The following is a 17,940-nucleotide window of genomic DNA, read 5'->3' as shown; positions in this document are numbered from 1 at the left end:
GTAAATATAACTTAATTGCTTAATGTTGCTTTGAACCCGATGTTTATACTGTGTCATTTAAACGATGTGGAAGTCGTTTTTTGTTTTTTTTTAATGTGGTTTAAACATAAACAGTAGAATCAAGCAAGAGTAGAAAAATATGTTGTTTTTTTTGCGTTGTGAATCACGACAGGTTTATGTTTAAATAACTCGTTATATGGCGGAAAATTATCTTAATTAGTTTGAACTCTGTTGTGAATTGTAGCTTGAACTTTGTTTGTCGTAAATTGTAGTTTGAACTTTTTGTTCTTAAGACAAACTAAGTTTAGATTCAGTGCGTCAGTCCTATCTTGTGTCTTTAAAGTCCTCATTTATAAAGTGCTCGAATTATATATATATATAGGTCAGTCCTTCGAAGTTTGTCAGTAGCGAATGGTATAGGTGACGCTGATAGAAACACTTGTCGTTTGAGAATATTGTAACAAAGACTTCTAACAAATTACACTCACAGTGTAACAGTAAGCTGTGTGACGTCACTGTGTCACGTTCTTAATTTTCAGTAAGTTGTGCGACGTCACTGTGTCACGTTCTTACTTTTCAGTGAGTTGTGTGATGTCACTGTATCACGTTATTAATTTTCAGTAAGTTGTGTGACGTCACTGTGTCACGTTCTAAAATTTTCAGTAAGTTGTGTGACGTCACTGTATTACGTTATTAATTTTGTATACTCTCCACATAGTTTTGTATTCTCGTCCGAGATTTGTTTCTATTAACAAATCTGTATAATTCATACCATCACTATTCAATGAATGCTAGTTACAGTGGTGGCGCTACAGAAATGGGTAAAGGGTGTTTGTCCACACAAATTTTTCTTGCCCATCTCAGTTTACTCACCACCCAATTAATCCTTCATACAGAGAGAAAATACAGTGTGTATACTAAGAAATCACACTCATATGTACATTATCGTTTTCTCGTGTGCTAGAAGTCAACCAGATATATAATAGGTGTTCTCCCTAACCCTACTTCTTACACTAATGGTACCACTGCACTAATTAATTAATTATCGAAAGAACTTTATTCATGAATCCACTTTTAAACGGACTTGTTATCCCTCTAACCCTCACACACAATATGCTAGACTGTTTAAAACCTTCCGAATTTTCTTCCAAGGTCTGTGGGTATTTTGACTATAAGATGTCTCGTTCTGCCCTAAAAACTTTTGCCTTGGTCTCTCCCACATCCAAATGTTGGGTGTTGGTGCCGCCTCTGGCAGTTTGCATTGTCATTATAAGGTTTAAATTTATCCAGTTTTTATAATGTGTATTCTTATTAACAACTTCATAGAATTATAAATTCTGTGTTACTATTACTTCTACAATGAATAGAGTAACTCTCGAAATTATTTATTATAATTTGTATGCATTTATATTTCTGTAGAATGCTGTGAAATTAAACAATAATCAGATAGACCGACATTGAAGTGAAGTCAAATAAACATATCCTGAGTAAACACCGGCTCGAAATAGCCAGGTGGTTAGGGCGCTTCCTCCATAATCTGGGGTCGCAGGTTCGAATCTCTGTCATATCAGATATCTTGCCTTTTTAACAGTGAAGGGTTTAATGTGACGGTAAATCCCACTATTCGTTGGTAACAGAGTAGCCCAAGAGTTGGCGGTGGGTGGTGATGACTAGCTGCCTTCCATCTAGTTTTACACTACTAAATTAGGGACGGCTAGCGCAGACAGCCCTCGTATAGCTTTGCGCGAAATTCAAAACAAACTAAGCCCTGTAGTATCACACTGCTAAACTATGGACAATTAGCGCAGATAGCCCTCGTGTAGCTCTGCGCGAAATGTAAAACAGTGCTGCATTTTAGGATAAATAAAAAATCAAATTGTTTATGATTACCATATAAATAAGAAACTAGACAGTTTCACAGATTTTCCACTTTATCTATAATGTTTACTCAGAGCTGTGTGAGTTACATAAAACCTTCTCCTAGCTCGAGCTGATACATTAAAAGAAAGACAGTTAATCAACACCACCCAGTTTTTGTCAAATCGATTATTGGGACCATTTATACAGCGCACCTCAACTCTAATGTGTGGAGGCAGTTTTCAGACTCACAACCTGAGTACGTTAATCAACAGACAATACCTGACTTATACGGATATTTGATACAATTACAAATTTAGTAAACACATTAATAAATGTAAGCATAACTTACAACATTTACAGAATTGATTATTGATTTAAAAAATTCATTATTTCAAGGTTTATTTAAGATGGCTCATTTTATGTCATAATTTAACACATTTTCGTTGCTAATAGTTTGTCTCAATTCTTATGAATATAAAATAATAATTTACCGACAAATTAAAGTTTTTTTACGTTAAACTCAACAAACAAGGCACTCAGCAACTACCTTTATTTCACGAGTTCTCAGAAAAGAGACATTCTGATTAATAATTGAAATCTGATATCAACCATAATTGTAAATAAATGTGTGAATTTCGGGATTTTCATACAGCCTGTAATCCTATCATCCACATGACGTCTTATATCTTACAAACACTGTTTCATACAGCCTGTAATCCTATAATCCCCATGACGTCTTATATCTTACAAACACTGTTTCATACAGCCTGTAATCCTATAATCCCCATTACATCTTATATCTTACAAACATTGTTTCATACAGCCTGTAATCCTGTAATCCCCATGACGTCTTATATCTTACAAACACTGTTTCATACAGCCTGTAATCCTATAATCCCCATGACGTCTTATATCTTACAAACATTGTTTCATACAGCCTGTAATCCTGTAATCCCCATGACGTCTTATATCTTACAAACACTGTTTCATACAGCCTGTAATCCTATCATCCACATGACGTCTTATATCTTACAAACACTGTTTCATACAGCCTGTAATCCTATAATCCCCATGACGTCTTATATCTTATAAACACTGTTTCATACAGCCTGTAATCCTATAATCCCCATGACGTCTTATATCTTACAAACACTGTTTCATACAGCCTGTAATCCTATCATCCCCATGACGTCTTATATCTTACAAACACTGTTTCATACAGCCTGTAATCCTATAATCCCCATGACGTCTTATATCTTATAAACACTGTTTCATACAGCCTGTAATATTATAATCCCCATGACGTCTTATATCTTATAAACACTGTTTCATACAGCCTGTAATCCTATAATCCCCATTACATCTTATATCTTACAAACACTGTTTCATACAGCCTGTAATCCTATAATCCCCATGACGTCTTATATCTTACAAACACTGTTTCATACAGCCTGTAATCCTATCATCCCCATGACGTCTTATATCTTACAAACACTGTTTCATACAGCCTGTAATCCCGTAATCCCCATGACGTCTTATATCTTACAAACACTGTTTCATACAGCCTGTAATCCTATCATCCACATGACGTCTTATATCTTACAAACACTGTTTCATACAGCCTGTAATCCTGTCATCCCCATTACATCTTATATCTTACAAACACTGTTTCATACAGCCTGTAATCCTATAATCCCCATGACGTCTTATATCTTACAAACACTGTTTCATACAGCCTGTAATCCTGCCATCCCCATGACGTCTTATATCTTATAAACACTGTTTTATACAGCCTGTAATCCTGCCATCCCCATTACATCTTATATCTTACAAACACTGTTTCATACAGCCTGTAATCCTGCCATCCCCATGACGTCTTATATCTTACAAACACTGTTTCATACAGCTTGTAATCCTATAATCCCCGTGACGTCTTATATCTTACAAACACTATTTTATACAGCCTGTAATCTTATCACCCCATGACGTCTTATATCTTACAAACACTGTTTCATACAGCCTGCAATCCTATAATCCCCGTGACGTCTTATATCTTACAAACACTATTTTATACAGCCTGTAATCTTATCACCCCATGACGTCTTATATCTTACAAACACTATTTTATACAGCCTGTAATCTTGTCATCTCCATGACGTCTTATATCTTACAAACACTGTTTTATCTTATCTCTTCCTCTGTCATTTTCAGCCGTGGGGGCGTTATAATGTGTCGTTGAATCCCACTATGCGTCGTAAAGGAGTATCCCAAGAGTTGGTGGATGGTGGTGATGACTACCTGCCTTCTCTCTAGGCTTATACTGCAAATTTAGGAACGGCTAGCGCAGATAGCCCTCAAGGAGCTTTGCGAAAAATTCAAAACAAATAAACAACTGTTTCTTTTTGCGTAGTAGATGTCATATGTATTTAAGCGGTGTCCAGAAGCTTTTGACAGGGCAATTTATAAACGTACCCGACAAATACGATTATATTCTACTTTAGGCCTGAAATACACAGCCCTTATGTTGTGACGTAAGAAGGAAAATGTATTATTTTTATAATGTTCTTTTCATTTTAATAATAATACAGGTCAGGCATGGTCACGGGTTCGAATCCCCGTCACACCAAACATGCTTCCCCTTTTAACCGTGGGGGCGTTATAATGTGACAGTCAATCCCACTATGCGTTGGTAAAAGATAGCCCAAGAGTTGGCGGTTGGTGGTGATGACTAACCGCCTTTCCTCTAGTCTTACACTGCTAAAGTAGGGAAGGCTAACGCAGATAGCTCTTGTGTAGCTTTGCGCGAAATAAAACAAACCAAACAAACAAATAGTAATATAGTTATAACAGTATTTTTATTTAACTGCGTTTCTCTGCTGAAATTGATAATAGTTACAAAAAAAATACATACTTGTGTTTTTATAGAAAAGCTACATCGGACTATGTTGTGAACTCGCCGAGGGGAATTTAACCCCTGATGTTAGTGTTGTAAATCCGCAGACTTACCACTATACCAGTGAGGGAGAAAAAGAATACGAGAAGAGTTTTTATATTAATAAAAATATTATTGTTAAGCCTAATCTGTTATCCCTTACATGTGAGTTATAACAGTTTCAGGTAATTACTTATAAATAACCAGAGTAAGTGGAAATACTACAACTAGACTTTATACAGCAATATATATAATATGGTGATGGGTGAATTTCTCTGAAACTTAATATGGTGATGGGTGAATTTCTCTGAAACGTAATATGGTGATGGGTGAATTTCTCTGAAACTTAATATGGTGATGGGTGAATTTCTCTGAAACGTAATATGGTGATGGGTGAATTTCTCTGAAACTTAATGTGGTGATGGGTGAATTCCTCTGAAACTTAATATGGTGATGGTTGAATTCCTCTGAAACTTAATTTGGTGATGGGTGAATTTCTCTGAAACTTAATATGGTGATGGGTGAATTACTCTGAAACTTAATATGGTGTTGGGTGAATTTCTCTGAAACTTAATGTGGTGATGGGTGAATTCCTCTGAAACTTAATATGGTGATGGTTGAATTCCTCTGAAACTTAATATGGTGATGGGTGAAACGAGTAGAACTCGGTGACAACCGGTAAATCGAGTGACAGTATTCGCTCCAAATTCTTTTTTTAAATATTTTAAACATGATAAATAATGAAGCCTAGTCGTATGCTTTCAATTTGTTTTTATCCAGGGTTACTTGAGAGTGGTATAACTAAGTGGTAATGGTAAATCAAATGACAGATACGACTTCATATTGAGTTTAGAGTATTCTAACGTATTTTCGGTTTTAATTCACAAAAATAACTAGTAGCCTGAATATTTTACATTATTGAAATACTGTAAATATAGAACCACTACGTAAATAAAATACTTCCAGAAAAGGTTTTATGTTATTAGGAAAGTTTTTATATTGTTAACGGAGGTTCTATGTTGTTAAAGAAGGTTATATGTTGTTATATGTTTTATATTGTTAGGAAAGTTTTCATATTGTTAAAGAAGACAGTTATATGTTGTTAATGGAGGTTTTATATTGTTAGGTAAGTTTTATATTGTTAGGGAAGTTTTATGTCGTTAGAGGAGCTGTGACGCCTTTCCTTTGTGTTTCCATATGAACTTGCAATTGAATGCTATTTAAAACAACAACAACAGTAAACTGTAATACGAAATTTTGAATAATATTTCTAAATAAATAAAAACTTACTGTTGCTACTTTAGTTTACTCTCCAGTTAGCATAATTTACAAAGTTTCAATAAACTGAATTATAACTTTTATTCGAAGCGATCAAGAAGCGAGGTGTCTCACAGCAACATGAGTGCAGGCCTTGGAGCGTGTGTGGTTGATTTACAAACAACATCACAACAGTATAACTCACCCAATGGTAAAATCGTCTTATATTTTGCACAATGTAGACAATTTACAATGTTCCGACATTCGAACGCTCTCTTCTAATGAAATGACGAAAAACCTAAATCGTGTTTTTCTCAGCCGATTTACGGGGTTATTCAACTATCCACATGTTTCCAGTAAAGCGTTTTTAACTAAGTTGTTCAGTAAACCATTAGGCCACACCCAGCTAAGTGGTAGACACACAAACAGTGAGACCTGACTGAAAGACACTTAATTTCACACATTTTTTAGATACGAAATTTGTTTTTGCTCGGGGAAAAGTGCCTTGCATATTGTTTGTGGACAATAGTCCTGTTGCTATAACACAAGTTGCTGTTACCACACTGTAAACTTTCATAATAATTTGTAAAATCATCAAATGGTTCGAGACTCTCACCAGGAGTTGATAACTGGATAAAGAAAGCTGTTGTATGGATATTTATTACAGATACTTACATAAGACCGTAACTCTTTTTAAATGTATTTTATAGTTCTGTACGTCAGAGAGAGAGAGAAAAAATGAGAGTTTGTTTGTTTTTTATTTTCGCGCAAAGCTATACGAGAGCTATCTGTGCTAGCCGTCCATAATTTAGCAGTGTAAGACTAGAGGGAAGGCAGGTTGTCATCACCACCCACCGCCAACTCTAGGGCTACTCTTTTACCAACGAATAGTGGGATTGACCGTCACTTTATAATGCCTTCACGGCTGAAAGGACGAGCATGTTTGGTGCGACGGGGATTCGAATCCGCGACCCTCGGATTAGGAGTCGAACGCCTTAACACATCTGGCCGTGCTGGGTCATCTCTTGTAGATAAATTATTAAACTCGTGATAAAGTTTATGAAAATTTAATAAATGATAATATAGCACTCAAATCAGAAGATAAATATATAATACATGACATGTGTCAAAAAATTATGTAAGGTAAATAAGTAAAGAAAACGTAAGTTTTACAAAAGGGTAAGGTTGAAGTTATCTTCAGATTAGACCGAAAACAGTGTCAACAGTAAATGCACCGAAACAATGCCTGGTAATATTTATAAGTAAAAAGAAAGAAAATGGGTTTATGAGGTTATACTGATTACATGGCAGATTTTTTATTTCCCGCTAAATACGTAGCTTCCTTTGATTAGAAGTTAAAATTAATTTTAAGAGCCTGCATTTCCAACATAACGTTCCCATATCCAGATAAACTCGTATTTTGAAATGCCAATTATTTATAAAAAAAACTATTTTTTACCTACTTTCAAAATACTCGGTTAACAGAAGACGTTTAAAGAAAAAAAAGAAAGCTAAATATTTTTTTATTTAATATGCTAAATCTAATCCATTGTATGAATAAAACTATCATTATTGTATATTATTTATTTAATATGCTAAACCTAAGCCATTGTAAGAGTAAAACTATCATTATTGTATATTATTTATATAAAATGCTAAACCTAAGCCATTGTTAAAGTAAAACTATCATTATTGTATATTATTTATATACAATGCTAAACCTAAGCCATTGTTAGAGTAAAACTATTATTATTGTATATTATTTATAAAAAAAAATGCTAAACCTAAGCCATTGTTAGAGTAAAACTATCATTATTGTATATTATTTATTCAATATGATAAACCTGTGCCATCGTTAGGGTGAAACTATCATTATTATATATTATCTATCTAATGTGTTAAACCTAAGCCACTGTTAGGGTAAAACTATCATTATTGTATATTATTTATCTAATATGCTAAACCTAAGCCAGTGTTACGGTAAGCCTCCTAGTGGCTCAGCGGCATGTCTGCGGACTTACAACGCTAAAAACCGGATTTCGATACCCGTGGTGGGCAGAGCACATATAGCCCATTGTGTAGCTTTGTCCTTAATTCAAAACAACAACAATTGTTACGGTAAAACTATCATTATTGCATATTATTTTTTCAGTATGCTAAACCTAAGCCATTGTTACTGTACAACAGTTATTATTGTGTTATTTTCTCTATGCAGTTTGGACATTAACGTATGTTTATTTGTTTGTTTTGAATTTCGCGCAAAGCTACTCAAGGGCTATCTGCGCTAGCCATCCCTAATTTAGCAGTGTAAGACCAGAGGGAAGGCAGATAGTTATCACCACCCACCGCCAACTCTTGGGCTACTATTTTACCAACGAATAGTGAGATTGACGGTCACATCATAACGCTCTCACGGCTGAAAGGGAGAGCATGTTTAATGCGACGGGGATGCGAACCCGCGACTCTCATATTACGAGTCAAATCCCTTAACCCACCTGGCCATGCCGGGCCACTATCTGCACTAGTCGTTCCTAATTTAGCAATGTAATACTGGAGGGAAGGCGGCTAGTCATAATCACCCACCGCCAACTCTTGGGCTACTCTTTTACCAATGAATAGTGGAATTGACCGTCACATTACAACGCCCCCACGTCTGAAATGGCGATCATGTTTGGTGCGGCGAGGATTCGGACCCGCGACCCTCAAATTACGAGTCGAACGAAGGCCTTAACTCACCTGGCCATGCCGGGCAAAGAAAAACAAAATAAAATAAATGAAGTTTAAATGACATTTCAGGGAAGAAAACAGAAGATTAAAAAAGGAAAATGAAGAACATCCAATGAGTTGATGTAAAAAGTCTTTTTGTTTCTTAGTGCCTCATTACAATCTCTGTCCTCACTTCCCACCGAAACTTTGTTCACAAAGTTTTCGTAAACTTTTCGTTGCAAACAATAGCGTGTTGAGGTAATCTATTGGTTAGAGTCCAAAGACTGGGAAAGTAAATTTGGGATAGTATTGGAATTTTTCTTTAACCCCGTCTAAGATCGTTTTTCAATAACCTATATGAACTACGTATTAACTAACGGCACTTTATCTCTCTAAGAAAAAAACCTTACGAAACTGTTTTGTCATCAAAACGTTTGTACAATATTAAATTTTTGTGGGAGGTTAGCAATAAAAAAGATAGTCCTAAAAAAAAATCCAGAAAATCTAGATTTTAGGAGTAAGTACTTGTGGAAAAATTTAGAAAAAAAAAACAACGGAAAAAAAACCAAACCCGAATTCGCTCAATTGAAATTGACAAAGAAAATCTCAATGACAAATATAGGAATTTCTAGATATGAGTGTTGAAAAACACGCATATTTAAATGACTAGGTTCGTTATGAAAATTCAAAGTGTAAGGTCTAAGGAAGGTGGTAAGTGTTGTATTGGCATTGTTTCATGGGATATCTTGATAATTTATTCACACATCTCAATGAAAACTGATCAGTCAGTAGCAAATAATTTTGAAATACTGTAATAAATTAGGAGTTGTAATTTATTTTTAAATCAACGCTTGAACTTTCTAGTCAGAAAACTGTCTTTAAGGTAACGCTAATCTCGCGCGTTTACTGCGTGTGGTGTTAAAATTGCAACGTGACTTAAGGAAGTCTCTGTAGCGTCTTACGGCCTGATGATTAGGGTTAGGGCACCTAACTCGCAGTCTGCGGTTTATAGGTTTGTATCTAGTCACTGAATATATTCATTCTTTCAGCCGTGGGTGCGTTATAATAGATGGTACAACCCACTGTTGGTTTATAAAGAGTAGCCCAAGAGTTGGCGGTTCGTGGTGTTGACTAGCTGCCTTTCCTCTAATCCATCACCCCTTCATTAGGAACAACTAGCTCAGTTAGTCCTCGAGCCGCTTTACGCGAAGTTCAAACGCAAACAAAGAGATAAAAGGCTTAACACCTTGATGGTCTTCCAACAGTTTAAATAAGTTATTATTTTGCGCACCTCATACCATAACTTTATTACTAACTATAGCTTATGAGTAACTAAACTAATTACAATAATAATATTAACACTAAGGCCAAATCCTGCTTTCCCACAAATTTACGTTTTAACAATTGTTTATCACTAGTTGGAGTTGTCGTCACCTGAACGAAAGTTATGTAAGCTCATGATTAATAAAAGTTTATCTGAAGGCATGAAATCTTGCGTCCCTTGAAAACTACAAAACATGAAATGTGAAACCGTAAGTTTGTATTTATCTTCGTATGGACCAAACAAATCTTTCTACCAAATTTGATGACCGCTTATCAACAGGGGGCGAAGTTATGGTAAAAAAAGCCCATAAAAACCGTAATTCGCAAAATGGTGAACTGAAAGTTTGTTTTCACCCCTGCATGGACCTAATGAACATTCACCTCAAAATGGGTGAGTATCCATTCACATCGTACGGTGTAGTTACACCAACAGATACCGCTATTAGATTTATGTTTAGATTAGATTTCAAAAATATTCTACAAAAATAAAGTTTAGTTTTTTTCCGTCAGGTGGCTAGTTTTTGTGCCAGTTTATCTCTAGCTTTGATATGTGACCTTACAGGCCACACATTATATACTTGTTGTTTTAGCGTTGACACTAATAACATGCGAGTTTGGAGGTTTGTACTAACACAGAGAAAGAGTTGATGTTTATTATTTTCAGATAAGTATTAGAACGTGAACAATTTTGGTTTCTCATTGTGTAACTAAAAACAAACCTTGTACGGGGAGAATTATTTATCTATGAACGTGGCAGTGAAAGAGTCGTGAGCGAAACCAAACGAAGAGCTATAAAGAATGTTGTTCTCATTATATAACAATGATTATTTGTCAACATTCCCTGAGTTACTATCAGATTTTGGAAATGTGTATTTATAAAGATATTTTTTTTCAAAATCAGTTTCGATTAAAAAATTAAGGCAAATATGTTGTTTAACAGAAACGATTGAAAACTGGTTTTTGATTCGGTAGGCCTGGCATGGCCAAGCGCGTAAGGCGTGCGACTCGTAATCCGAGGGTCGCGGGTTCGCGCCCGCGTCGCGCTAAACATGCTCGCCCTTGGGGGTGTATAATGTGACGGTCAACCCCACTATTCGTTGGTAAAAGAGTAGCCCAAGAGTTGGCGGTGGGTGGTGATGACTAGCTGCCTTCCCTCTAGTCTTACACTGCTAAATTAGGGACGGCTAGCACAGATAGCCCTCGAGTAGCTTTGTGCGAAATTCCAAAACAAACAAACAATTTGATTCGGTAAAAGTTGATAAAAAATGGAATGCTGAGAAAACTTCAAGCTGTTGTACATAAGTTTCTCAATATTTAAAAGGAAAATAGAAAGAAGAGTTTCATACTCAAGTTTGTTTGTAAACTTAACCAGCAGGAGGCACTAGCGTCGTGAAACCAACTGAAGGTAACCACTGACTTCAGTCATAACAACAAGTTAAACTGTTCAGGTAACAACTGACTTAAATCACAACAATAAGTTAAACTGTTCAGGTGACAAGTACAATCATAACAATAAATTAAACTGTTCAGGTAACAAGCACAATCATAACAACAAGTTAAACTGTTCAGGTAACAACTGACTTAAATCACAACAATAAGTTAAACTGTTCAGGTGACAAGTACAATCATAACAATAAGTTAAACTGTTCAGGTAACAAGCACAATCATAACAATAAATTAAACTGTTCAGGTAACAAGCACAATCATAACAATAAGTTAAACTGTTCAGGTAACAAGCACAATCATAACAATAAATTAAACTGTTCAGGTAACAAGCACAATCATAACAATAAATTAGACTGTCCAGATAACAAGCACAATCATAACAATAAGTCAAACTGTTCAGGTAACAAGCACAATCATAACAACAAGTTAAACTGTTCAGGTAACAACTGACTTAAATCACAACAATAAGTTAAACTGTTCAGGTGACAAGTACAATCATAACAATAAGTTAAACTGTTCAGGTAACAAGCACAATCATAACAATAAATTAAACTGTTCAGGTAACAAGCACAATCATAACAATAAATTAAACTGTTCAGGTAACAAGCACAATCATAACAATAAATTAAACAGTTCATGAAACAAAGATAGTAATGAGTTAAATTCATTACGTAAAGAGGTGTTTAAAAGCAAAACAATCAAATAATTTTGTCATTCAACAATTAGGTGAACTCATAACAATGAAATGAACGAATCAGATAAACGTATATATTAGAGAACAATAAAACTATAAGTGAAGAAAAAATTAACCCTTAACAATCGAATAAATTATCTTATATTTCGCGATAATAAGTCTTTAGGAAAAGCAAACGAACGAAAGGAAAAAATATCTAGTTGATAAATAGTGAATAAAACAATCCAACAATAAATAAGTAAATTAGTGTGGACTGAAACAAGAGTAGTAATATTTTTGTTGTAATAAATATAAGTTGAACGAAGTGTAATGAACCATTAACATTACATTCTGTTGTATGTAGATGAACGATTCTTGTTGTTATAGTTTTATATTTGGTTGGTATAAAAACTGCCAACGCACTTAGTTATGGCTTATACAGCCCCATATAATTACACTATATAAAGATAGTTGGAATTTTTTTGGATGTATTTATATGGTAGTCATGTGCGCGCGTGTATTTTCAGAATTATTAAATTTCTGCAAATGTATATTTCAATTAGTTTCACGTGAATTATTTAAGTTTATGAAATAATATTGTGTTTATTTGAAAAGCACTCGGTCTTGGAGTAAACCTAATTAGGACTATAAATCACCAGATTATGAAAGAAAACAAAATTATGATTATGTTTATGACGTAAGTTTTCATGCTTGAAATCTAAAACGAAACTGAAACCAAAATAGTCTAGTAATTTATATGTAAGTTCTTCATTATTAAAATAACAAATGAAAACAAAATCTAATTAAGCTTTTAAAATGCTTTAGGCTTGTTGTGGTTGAAACTTTCAAGAAACAAAAATATTCATACTTGTTTTCCACCTGTTAGTTACCCATAATAGAAATATCAACATAATAGAAATAGCACAGCCAATGGTGGCCTTAAAGAATCCGTGCAACTCAAGTGTTTCTAACATCTGAGTGGCTGTTACTTTGTATGTTATACACACAAGCAGCAAATACAAAGTTGTAAAAAACATCATATTAATTAAAATAAACATAAAAAAAATTCCACGGTTCAAGGACATGGTTTATCAAACATGGTTTAAATTATTTTGCAACTTTCAGTTTTGTTTAAGTTCTATAATTACATCAACTAATTGTTTAAATTCTGCTATTAATTCAACTTGTTCTTTAAATTCTGCTATTAATTCAACTAACGATACAATTTCTACTATTATTTTAACTACTTAAGTTCCAGTATTGCATTTAGTGTTTAAATTACACTATTACTATAACTGTTTAAAATCTACTATTACTTTAATTAACTGTTTAAATTATACTATTATTATAACTGGGCCTGGCATGGCCAAGCGCGTAAGGCATGCGAGTCGTAATCCGAGGGTCGCGGGTTCGCGCCCGCTAAACATGCTCGCCCTCCCAGCCGTGGGGCGTATAATGTGACGGTCAATCCCACTATTCGTTGGTAAAAGAGTAGCCCAAGAGTTGGTGGTGGGTGGTGATGACTAGCTGCTTTCCCTCTAGTCTTACACTGCTAAATTAGGGACGGCTAGCACAGATATCCCTCGAGTAGCTTTGTGCGAAACTCCAAAACAAAACAAATTACTATAACTGTTTAAAATCTACTATTACTTTAATTAACTGTTTAAATTATACTATTACTATAACTGTTTAAAATCTACTATTACTTTAATTAACTGTTTAAATTATACTATTACTTTAACTAACTGTTTAAAATCTACTATTACTTTAACTAACTGTTTAAATTATACTATTACTATAACTGTTTAAAATCTACTATTACTTTAACTAACTGTTTAAATTCTAATATTACTCTAACTAGCTATTCAAGTTCTACTATTACTATAATCAATTTAAGAGATTGAAGATAGTGAGCGAGTCGAGCACAATAGACAGCAATCATACCAGGTCCACTTAAAAAATAATGAATGATAATACGTAGCAACAAACGAAACCGACTGATTTGTGAGAGGATTTAGTGTTAGTTTGTAACCTGAAAGAAATACCACACAAAGGTAAGGAAGCCAACACGGAATAAAACTAAGTATTTTGTTTGTTTTATTCATTTCTCATAAAGACCACAGTATAATGGTGTAAAATCTTGATTTTTGCTGTTACGTACGTAACGTTCCATCTTTATTAGTGAATGTTGGCCGGTCCTTCATGACCAGTTGGTTAGGGCGCTCGATTCGCAATCTGAGGGTCGCAGGTTCGAAACCTCGTCCAACCAAACATGTTCGCTCTTTCAGCCGTGAGGAAGTTATGGCATGACAGTCAATCCCAGTATTCGTTGGTAAAAGAGTAGCCCAAGAGTTGGCGGTGGGTGATAATGACTAGCTGCCTTTTCTCTGATCTTATACTGCTGAATTATGGACGACTAGTACGGATAGCCCTCGTGCAGCTTTGCGTGAAATTCGAAAACAAACAAAGAATAACAATAAAGAAATCCTTTAATAATTTTATCCATTAATTACATCTGGCGGCACCTGATGTTTCGTGTATTTATTACGTGTTTTATAACTAGATTTTTTTAAAATAATAAGTGTTATTATCATTTCATTGTTTTAAAATTATTTCTGTTTGAATTTGATTTTTGGTTTTTCTTATTCGGTTGTGATGACGTATCAGTATGAATCAGTTCACTTCAAAGAATACATGTTTTTCACTGCAAGTCTTTCTATACACCCATAAGTATGTTTGTTCCAAGTTGAACACAAATCTACACAATAGGCTATCTGTGCTGGGCTCACTACGGGTATCGAAACCCGATTTCTAATGCCATCAGTCCACAGACTATGCCACTGGGAGAGAGGGCTGCACATAGTTTCACTTCTTTATTGTTGGGCTCGAAGTTACACAATGGGCTATCTGTGCCCTACCCATCGCACGTATCGAAATCAGATTTTTAGTATTATAAGCTCTCACTGACCGCTGAGCCACCGGAGGGCTTACGTATAATAGATGAATTGAGTCATAATTTCAAGTTTCAGCACGAGCCGCCAGGTTGTTCTCGAAATCCTTCTTAAAAACTTTACTTTTTAATGTTGTGGTCTTGTTGGGTTCTTGTTTAAATACGGTTACAAACAGCCAATGTTCAACCAAAAATAGAAACACTGTCGACGAAAACAGTCGAATTTCTGCATTGTTGAATCATTGTTGTACGTGGTTATTTCTGCAGTGTTGAGTCACTGTGTTACGTGGTTATTTCTGCATTGTTGAATCACTGTATTACGTGGTTAATTGTACTTTGTTTCCAAATTTAAATTCGAGGTTTTTCTTGAAGATAATTTGAGTTTTAGTTAATAAATTTTGCGTCGATTGTCAAGAATCAAATTTTTATACTTTTCCCTTTAATTAGTTACCTTTTAAACTCTAAAATGATTATCGCCGCTGCCGATAGAAGACGCTCTATGTCCCACATTCCCAACAAAGTTGCGATTGTTTGTTTGTTTGTTTTTTGGAATTTCGCACAAAGCTACTGAGGGGTAATTGGTGCTAGCCGTCCCTAATTTAGCAGTGTAAGACTAGAGGGAAGGCAGCTAGTCATCACCACCCACCGCCAACTCTTGGGCTACTCTTTTACCAACGAATAGTGGGATTGACCGTAACATTATAACGCCCCCACGGCTGGGAGGGCGAGCATGTTTGGCGCGACGGGACAAAGTTGCGAGGTTTGAAATAAGTGAAGTTTCAGGTGTACGGTCGTGACAAAAAAGTCGATTGTATTTTATGATTAGCGTAAAGTACTTATATAACGTATAGATATTTGCTGTGAACAAAAGAATTTGATAAAGCAACAACAACAAATGGTAGATCGTTTATCCACATAACGTTTATTGAGATCTTTCGAGTCGTTGGAAGAGGACAGTGAAGAGACAGCTTCATCGTAGCTATGAGTCAGCTACGTCACTAGCAGCGCGGGTATAAAGGGGTAGTGATCACGTGACCCTGGGGACTAAACCACATGTGAGAAATGGAATTTTCATTTCGACCATTATTACGTTTGATGGTCAATTGACGGCTGATAGATGTAATAAACTCACGTGGCGAGCTAGCGTGACAGGGTCAAGCAGGGTTCTGAGCGCACTGATAACCGAGGAAGCCTCTGCTCATCACATTTCCCATCCTCACCGATTCGTTCCCGAAGTCACGCTTCTCCCTCAATACAGCGAGACGGAGCACGTGGCGCCCAGGAGTTTTTTTTTCTTCGTTCATAAGTCGTATGCTTTCCTAGCATCGATTAATACAACTTATAAAGAACGTTCATTTAATACACACACACACATTATAAACTGTACACTCATCAACATTTGTACCTTGTACCTTTCGTGACCGGAACCGTAGGTAAAATACGTGTTGTTTATCTGGAAGATTACAAACTTACTTCGTTTCTCACATCAGAGACATAACTACGTTCTGCTAGACACTGTGCTGATCCGCCAGGTACAATAGATTTTAGAATTTAGCTTCTTGCCAGATATATGAGCTGTAATTGTCTGTAAACGTATGCTTTCTGCAGTTCAACCTCTCTTCACGACATTATCGACCTGTGTTTTTTTTTTTTTTCCTGCCAGGAAATAAACTTTCTCCATTAGATAACAGCAGATAGAAGTTTTAACTTAAGAGAATAACGAAGTAAAATATGTCATTTTTAAAAAGAACTGTTTTAGGCTTCCGATCAAGTTGCTCCGCCTATCGGAGGTTTAAGGATAAATCCTGAAAGGGGTGGAAAGAAACAAAAGACGTGTTACCATTATGTGTGGTCTCAGTGGTGCTTTACATGATGCGTTTATAATTCAACCGAGTCTCTGATTCCGCCTTTTCACTTTAGTATGACACATGTAACAAATTTCTTTGAAACTATGTTGTTGTTTTTTTTTTGTTTTTTTACATTTAATAGTTTCGGGTTTTCCTGAAAGCTTGGAAAAATAATTCTGTTAATTATCAGTAGTCACATAAATAAGAATGGAAATTTTCCTTTGAAAATAAAAGTACCATGTATTAGACATTTTCCACCTGGTGACATCAAGTTTGTGTCAACATTTTTATGTTAACCGCCCATTGACGTTTCCGCGTGATTTAATGTACCGCCCTCATTTCCTCCAGATGGCGTAGGCGTCGCCGCAGGGTCCATCACGACTTGGGAATCACTCCGGTGTGCCATCGACACCTCCAGAGCTTCGTAGTAGGTTGCTTCAATTAGATCATCCGGACAACAATGGACCACTAAAACTGTCCCACCGGAAGTTCGGCAGGAGGCGCGAGGAGTCCCACCCACAATAAGCTCACTCCTTGTCAAACGATAGGATCTGTATCGATCCGCAAAATTAGAACAATTAACTGAAGCAGGTAAGATCGTCCTATTGTTGTGTCTCCCTAATAGCCCACGTAACAGTTTCCATCGCATATTCATTATCGCTTGTGGGAAAAGACGCGTGTGACTGCATGTGCGAGAGGGGCGCTGCTGATTTACTCATGTTCACCAAAAGAAACAGGGGCGCCATGAACCGTAACTTCTCCACATTTGAGTATGCAAATAACTGAATTTCTTCGTTTATATATTACCAACGCATGTCCCGTTTTCGTAGTAATTTTGATTTATTAATGTTCATTTTATTCTTTTTTACAAACTCTACAAGAAGAGTCTGGAAACAAAACCTCAATAAAAGTAATTTTAAGAAGAAGAAAAAATACAAGGCCTGAA

General features: G+C 35.6%; 1 protein-coding gene across 1 annotated transcript in view; it reads right to left on the bottom strand.

Annotated features, from left to right (window-relative positions):
* Positions 1 to 17,649, bottom strand: part of LOC143242302 (uncharacterized) — a 55,715-nt gene extending 38,066 nt beyond the window's left edge. Inside the window, exon 1 of the mRNA XM_076485664.1 lies at positions 17,325 to 17,649. Within this exon, the coding sequence (XP_076341779.1) occupies positions 17,325 to 17,649 (325 nt within the window). The remainder of the gene's footprint in view (positions 1 to 17,324) is intronic.
* Positions 17,650 to 17,940: the final 291 nt, after the last annotated feature.

This window comes from Tachypleus tridentatus, unplaced genomic scaffold (genome assembly GCF_004210375.1).
Source record: "Tachypleus tridentatus isolate NWPU-2018 unplaced genomic scaffold, ASM421037v1 Hic_cluster_2, whole genome shotgun sequence".
In the NCBI taxonomy this organism is placed as follows: Eukaryota; Metazoa; Arthropoda; class Merostomata; order Xiphosura; family Limulidae; genus Tachypleus; species Tachypleus tridentatus.
The sequence above is the reverse complement of the archived record's forward strand: the minus strand, read 5'-3'. Positions and strand labels throughout refer to the sequence as shown.